Source organism: Clupea harengus, chromosome 19 (assembly GCF_900700415.2).
Source record: "Clupea harengus chromosome 19, Ch_v2.0.2, whole genome shotgun sequence".
Lineage (NCBI taxonomy): Eukaryota > Metazoa > Chordata > Actinopteri > Clupeiformes > Clupeidae > Clupea > Clupea harengus.
Window position 1 is genome coordinate 7,981,332 of NC_045170.1, and position 7,500 is coordinate 7,988,831.

General features: G+C 42.6%; 2 protein-coding genes and 1 long non-coding RNA gene across 4 annotated transcripts in view; 2 read left to right on the plus strand and 1 right to left on the minus strand.

The window, feature by feature from the left end:
- The window catches only part of LOC105905350 (death-associated protein kinase 2-like), a 20,326-nt gene extending 16,134 nt beyond the window's left edge, over positions 1-4,192 (minus strand). Inside the window, exon 1 of the mRNA XM_031586692.2 lies at positions 4,087-4,192. The gene's annotated coding sequence lies outside the window, so the exon portion shown is untranslated. The remainder of the gene's footprint in view (positions 1-4,086) is intronic.
- Positions 3,187-4,968, plus strand: LOC122133779. 2 transcript variants are annotated; one of them, XR_006152981.1, is made up of 3 exons: positions 3,187-3,243; positions 4,289-4,377; positions 4,625-4,951. It is a non-coding gene; the product is annotated as an uncharacterized LOC122133779 (long non-coding RNA). The 2 variants fall into 2 exon arrangements; XR_006152980.1 differs by lacking the exon at positions 3,187-3,243 and having other exon boundaries at positions 4,298-4,377; positions 4,625-4,740; positions 4,856-4,968.
- Positions 4,969-5,759: 791 nt separating this feature from the next.
- The window catches only part of si:ch73-109i22.2 (SH2 domain-containing protein 2A), a 9,286-nt gene continuing 7,545 nt past the window's right edge, over positions 5,760-7,500 (plus strand). Inside the window, exon 1 of the mRNA XM_031586693.2 lies at positions 5,760-6,103. Coding sequence (XP_031442553.1) covers positions 5,989-6,103 — 115 coding nt within the window. The 5' untranslated portion in view covers positions 5,760-5,988. The remainder of the gene's footprint in view (positions 6,104-7,500) is intronic.

Consider the following 7,500-nt stretch of genomic DNA (forward strand, 5'->3'; position numbering starts at 1 on the left):
TGTGTGTACATGTGCATGTGTGTGTATATGCGCATGTGTGTGTGGTTGTGGGTGTGTTTACATGCGTGCATGTAGGCATGTAGTGTGTGCGTGTGTGCATGCATGTGTGTGCGTGTGTGTGTGTGCATGCATGTGTGTGTGTGTGTGTGTGTATATGCGCATTTGTGTGTGGATGTGGGTGTGGTTGTGGGTATGTTTACATGCGTGCATGTAGGCATGTAGTGTGTGCATGTGTGTGCGTGTGTGTGTGTGTGTGTGTGTGATCATATGTGTGTGTGTGTGTGTGTGTGTGTGTGATCATGTGTGTGTGTGTGTGTGTGTGTGTGTGTGTGTGTGTATGTGTGTGTGTGTGTGTGTCTGTGTGCGTGTGCGTGTGTGTATGTGTGTGTGTGTGTGTGTGTGTGATCATGTGTGGGATACAGACTGAACAATTCAAGTGAAGTGAGCATGAGAAACCTCTCACAGATGTTGCTCATGCTCACGTCTCATGTGGTGAGTGAGACCCGAGCCCTCCTAAACACACACGCCCATTCTGTAAGTGTGTGTGTGTGTGTGTGTGCGTGTGATCATGTGTGTGTGTGTGTGTGATCATGTGTGTGTGTGTGTGTGTGTGATCATGTGTGTGTGTGTGTGTGATCACCCTCCTAAACACACCCTTAGCCCTATGCTGGCTCGGCTCCTGGCCTCGTTTTCATACCATGAAGTTCCCTGGCCTGGAGAACAACAGAGCTCATTCAGAAGCCCTGAGAGAGCCCAGTCCACAAGCCACAACGCAAGCACTCTGAAGGGAGGCAAGAAACCCAACACAAAACTCTCCAAAACAATGGCTGCTGTTCCATCCGAAACCTCAAGCACTCAGCAGTCAGCAACAGACAATGGGATGCAACACACCAATGGACTTTGAAAAGCCCTGAGGCACTACTACTTTGTGGTGACCTTGTTTACGGCACAGAAGCAACTCACAACACAACAGAACTAGAAATACTCCACACAATCCTGAACTATCTCTAGACTTTATCACATCTGAAACACAAACACACTCGTTTGGGAATACTACAACAGCACTATACTCTGTTAGGTCTCAAACACAAACATGCAGTCGGCAACACACGCACAAAACGCAAGCACCAAATGAGCATCGACTGCTCAACACTACCCAACGTGTGTGTGTGTGTGTGTGTGTGTGTGTGTGTGTTTGTGTGATCGTGTCTGTTTGTGTGTGTCCTCAAACACAGCCTGATCATAATGAGCCGACCGGCAGAGCCAGTGAGAGACTGCGTGAGAGACCTGTTTACACAAGGAAAGGAAGTAGACAGTGTGAGAACTGTGTTTAACATATTGTGCGACAATAGAGTTACATCGTGGTCTTAATGTGTGGAGGTCTGTTTGCATTTTGACTTGTTAGTTGGTGGGTGCAAGTGGAAGTCCCGGCGCTATTCAGGGCCTTGGTTATTCAGTTCCCCTACAAAGACAACTCTGATGCACAGGTGTGTGGTCAAAGGGTGGGCCCATCATTGTATACGCAAACTCACGCTAACGTCAAACTGACAAATGCAGAAACGCACATAGATGCACGCGGCCACACACACACAGAAACACATTTTTAGGACAGATTCAGAAACCGACTCACTTCTCTGTTCATCAGCAAGCTTAGTCTTGGATTGAATACTCCACTAACACCAGACAATAGATTCCCATGACCAGTCAGAATAATGACAAGTTATCTAAATAAGTATCCAATCTATAGGTATTTAACACGTAATACCAAACCAATTCAAATCTGGTCCATATTCGGCAACTTAAAATAAACAGCATCACTGCGATCAGATCAGTCATGTCGTCAGTAAATAAACTTGCTTGAAAACTAAAACGAATGTAATTCCACATCCATCAGTGCTTTTTAATATTTAAATATTCTATCTTTCTTGTTTCCTTTTTGTTGGATCTGCTGGACAATAGAATTGTTACCACTATAAAGCAGATGTAAAACAAGTGCATGAAAGGCCTCAGAAGTGACACAAGACAAAACATGTAAGAACATGTCAAGATAAACTAAATTCTCAGTACTGACAAACTGTTGTTCGTTATGCGTCTAGAATTACATTCAGAAGCATTTGTATTTCTTTCTGACAAAGAAACGCACATACCGGTAATTCTTTACAGTGAAGAGGTGATGTAGGCTACCATTGTGAGTCTTGGGTACGTGCGTGTATGAAATAACCCATTAGATCAAGACACGTTCACAATATAACAAGTCTAAGAGAAGAGTCCATGTAAGAACATTCCCTGACTGTGTTATTCTGGGTTTGTGAGTGGGCTTCGGTGGAATGTGGAGGAATTCAGGGTCCTCGGGGAGGGGAGGGATTCTTATCCACATGAACGTCTGTGTGTGTGTGTTTATGTATGTGCGTGTATGTGCATGTTGCCATATCACTTGCCTGTTCCTAGAAAAACTCCTACTTTACTGCGAAAGTTTTTTTTTTGTCGTAACACTGATTAAATGCTGAGATAGTTCCACTGATTCACTCTGATCCAGAGCCAGTTTTCCCTATGTCGAATCGAAACACTGACTCTACTGTAACTCTACACTAGGAGAGCAAACACAGCCGTTTATTACAGCATCAGTGTATGGGAGGTGGTTTCCTTCACTTGGATGAGGACATAGTATCATGAATTCGCGGGGATCTCGCGTACGTGGTTTGAGAATGTTTTAACGTTACTTGCCATGAGCATGAGCTTATTCTGACTATCTTTTGTTTCTGCATTTCTTAAATATCTGTATCCAATAAAACACATTACCATAATTCAATGCATTTACGATGTAATACATGCTGTCCTGTGGCTAAAGGTAGGCTATATACAGCGAATCAATGAGTTACCAGCCGTCATTTTTGGTCAGCATATGATTCCTTACAGGCTTAGTGGTACATTGTCGTGATAGGATTATGGAAAGAGAAGATTTACCACGCAAAGACTAAAAGGTGTGGATTCTTTAAGGTGTGGATTTCCAAAAACTTACCTCGCGCTATGGTCTCTTGCAGTAAGCATAACCTGTATTTTTGCCACTTGCGGTTTCTACTTCGCTTTACGTGAATCCCGTGAGTCCGTCAATAACGTTTCACTTCAAATTGAGCAGTGTAACTTTATGCTTTCGCTGCTATTAGGGACCTCCTCCTTTCCCTCAAACGCACCTTGCGCTGAGGTCGGCGTTGGAGTTCTTGCAGGTGAACGACAACCGTTCAGGTAGTCAGTTCAACAATTTTGGTCAAGAGTATTTCCGGAATGTAGGCATACAAGTATATTGACCAAGAAGGCAGCTTACTACGCAGTTGTCAATGCGCTTAAAGAAGGAATATAGGTAGTCTAATATTCAGTTGTTTTCAAATCGATCAATGGCAGTGACCATATGCCTCATAGAAAGCTAGGCTACAATAAACCTTACACCAAGTCGTTTGCTTAGGCATGCTAATCTACCAAGTCCATACAAAACAATTCTACATTGACGTAAGTCAACTTTATTTCTCTGGTCAGAGAGTGCCACCTGGCAGCAAAGGGGAGAATTATCTGTGGAATGGGGCGCGAGCGATGAAGCGTAACTGAGAGCATGTGTCAACTCAAATCTCAGCGCGCGACTGGGCTTTTTCGCCTTCAGCCGGTGGGTTATTGTCTGACAAGGTCATCGTGTTACAACAACAATACAACCGGCCAGACTTTCACGCGTACAGAACGAAGCTGACAGCGTACAAATGGCTCCTGTATCCAATAAATACGGAAAATCCCAAGGGTTGTCCCTTGCCTACAGCCTGTAGGCTACTGTCATCTCACAGTTCTCGTGACGGAGCGAAGTGCGCACTCAGAACATATAGCGCAGACTCAACACTAGATGTACACTGATGATATAGCCTACCTAGGTGTAATAACAAAGGCTGTTCCATGTAGTATTAAACAGACAGTTTGCAGTTTTAAGGCCACTGACCAAAACGTCGTCTCCGTATCCTTCCAGTATAAAAATTAAATGAAGCCTTTTTCTAAAAAAAATGGTTGTGTAGCCGTCACATTTGACAGTCTACCACAGGAAAAGCTCACCTGAAATCGTGACTGTTGGCCAGTATACCATCCATATGCCAGTGCGTGTTAGTCCATTTCTGATACCAGACGTCTCCGGTCCATTCGTCCTTTGGCGAGACGACGCACTTCTTACTCGCGCAGGTTCCCAGATATCCCAGACTGTGACCACAGTGTGACGTGCTGTGCTGTGTTGAATTGATTCTGTGATTGTTGATTACAGGCGAAAGTTCATAAATTGAACGATTATGGAGATAAGACCCCGAAACAAATGAAAAGAGTTATTTCTACCTTCAGGCAATGACTTAAAAGGTGCGTATTTATTTCACCCCTGTAATTTTTCATGCAAGCATGTGAGAAAGAAAACTCTTCTATGCATAACACAGAGTTCCTAATTGCTCTCACTAACACAGACGATTTTTCACAGTGTGTAGTCAAAACCACGTTGAGTGGCATCCTAACATTGCATCCCCCCCCCCCTTCCATCTCCTTAAGTTACCCATATTATGTAGGCACTCTGTTTCCCCATAATCAATTCTAATGTTTTTGCCCCATCTAGTGGATCGTCTGTGAACGTCCATAATGGCTGACACTGTTTTCCTGTGGATGGCCTACACTTCAGTGTAAAAACACAAAAGGAAGCTGTCACACGTCTCGAGTTTGCTCTAAAGGGAGGTGGATACATATCAATCTGTACATCCCCAGTTGCCCCAGGAACCCTTGTGAAAATTCCATCCTGATCCAAAGACTTGAAACGTAATGAGCCAAAACATGTTTTTTCTTATTATAGTGCCAATGATTGCTGAAATGGGGCCATTCTTTATGGACTCCCTTTGGACAAGGTCTTGAGTCAGTCCACCAAGTTAGATGTAGATACATCAAACTGTTGCAGAGGTATAGGATCACTTCCTGTTTGGCAGCTTCGCTGCTGATTTTGATTGGCTGTTATTGGCAAATGCTTTGGAAAATAAAAAAATCAATGTTATAACTTTTGTGGGGCTTAGTCTGAAGATCATCTGTGACAACTTTGCTGAAAGTTGGACAAAGTTTGTCCATGGAATGCTGAAGAAAACGCTTTTTGATCAAAGCCAAAATGGCAGAAAATACAAAATGGCACAATTGAAGTCATTTGGTGTTTTGATCTCAGCAGTCTAAGGGCAGATGTGAATCTTGCTGAATAGAGTCAGGGTAGTTGTCCCAATCAGTGTGCCAAATTTCACAGCTTTTTACTGTATGGTCCTACAGTTTGCCATAAACTTCAATGGCAGAAGAAACAGTCAGGCGGTAGGCTGAGAGTAAGATGCTCATTGCCATGCCTGTACTTCTTTCCCTCTCTCTTTACTTCTTTCCCTCTCTCTTTACTCCTTTCAGTCTCTGCTGTGTTGGTGGTCACTCTGTCTCTTCCGGCACATGGCAAATCTGCTTTTCGTATCCGCAACATCTCACCTCCCGTTGACTTAAGTGTTGTGTAAAAAAACAACTGTGTGCCATGACCACACAACCTTACCCAATACACAAACACACAGTCATTTTCTTTTATATTTGCACTTTGCTACGTTACTTTGCTCTGAAAACAAATCAGCAGGAAATGCTACGCTAAGTATGGGGTTAGAAATGGAGCGAAAGGTGAGATTAGAGATGCTATGTCTGTTTCCCCTTCTGTTTTAAGGAGGAAGTGTCCTGACACTTACTGGCAACCACAACAAGAGTCACCAAAAGCAAGTAACGGTCACACACACATTCATATACAGTAACACATATATGTACGCTTGCGAAAGCACGTCCTTTCTCAGAAGCCCACCCATGTGAATATACACACCCATATAGATATGTGCAAAGACATACACACTCGAATACAAATAAAAGCATGCACACACACACACACACACACAAACACATTCACACAAACTCTCTCATACAGGCATGCGCACATGCGCTCCCACTTGCAGATACAAACAGATAAGAGGGGAAACATCTACTCACACAGCTCCCCTGTTTCAAAACAGCAACATGGATTTTGACTACCAGATGCTGAAAGGTCAGATGTCTTTTCTTCATTTCAAGAACCCTTTTATTTACCTGTATTAGAGCTCTGAAATTCTCTCCTCTCACTTAACTATCAAGTATGTGTACTCTTGTTGTGCCACATGTTGTGGAAGAAGTTAAGAATACTTTAAACTTAAACATTGCAAAGTGTTCATACCGTGTAATGCGGTGCATAACTTTATAGTGTTTTATATATGTAGGTTGGACAATTCCCTGCTGTCATATCTCCTAAAACTGGTTTACAGCTAAAGAACAATATTCAATGAGTTATAGGCTGAGAAATTAGAAATAACTGACTGTAGTGAACTGTAGCGCCCTACATACATTCTGAACATTTCACTTTCCACAGACTAGGATTGCGTGTTCACTGTTGCGTATTTAGATACAGGCACAGAAGATCTAGTACAGCTAAAATGGTCAGATGTGTTGGATGAAAGTACCGCTTCACACACATCATTTCTAACTGTTTCTCTTGGGTTCTCTCGAAGTGCTTTCTGTTAAGTGCACGTACGTTGTTGTGAATGTCAAAAGGATGTAGCTATTGACCACAGTCAAGAGCGCTGCATTTCCGTCTCACAGATCCCACACTTCAGGTGTAAATCCTTCTCATACTGCTACATTTAAAAATGCCAGGCACTACAGTTAGAACAACTACTTCTTTATATAATAACACTAAAAAACAGCAAATCTGTTGGTATGTGGGGAAGTGGTACACAGTCCAATTTGGTATATTGTTACTGATTCACAATTCTGTGAATTCAATATGTCCCAAACTGTCTGAATACAGGTATTTTCACACCTGTTTTTATCTTGTGGCCCTTTTTTTAATTGATTTGTTGAAGTTATTACTGAAGACCAAAAACCAAAGGCGAGTTTTGATTGCGTGTGTGTTTGTGTGTCTTTGTATAAAACAGACTCGAACAGTAACATAGCATTAGCATTAATATCGATCTTCATAATAAAGGTGTTAATAATGAATGTGTTGTGAGAAGCAAGCTCAACTGAGTAATGTCCTGAGATTTGTGCAGAGCAGGTTTTTCCTATTTTCATGAATCACTTATGGAAAGTTCCAGAAAGATGATGGAAAATGTAGCCTCAGTGAATGGCGTTCAAATATTAACACAGAAAACAGTTTAGATGTCCTCATGTATGTTAAGCTTCCCTACAGCATAGGGATATCACTGGGCAGGTACCAAGTGGAAGAGCAGGGTCTGGGCCAGGTGACCGTTGAAAAGCATGGGGTAAGGGTACATTGCTGGAGAGAAGGCAGATGGTAACTAGCTGTGTTCACGAGCAAAAAGGAAACTAGAAGAGCAGCAGCTTCTCAAGGAAAGCAAGGGCAATGAACTGTCATAGTGTCTAGATGTGGAAGATCAGCTGGAGAGAACT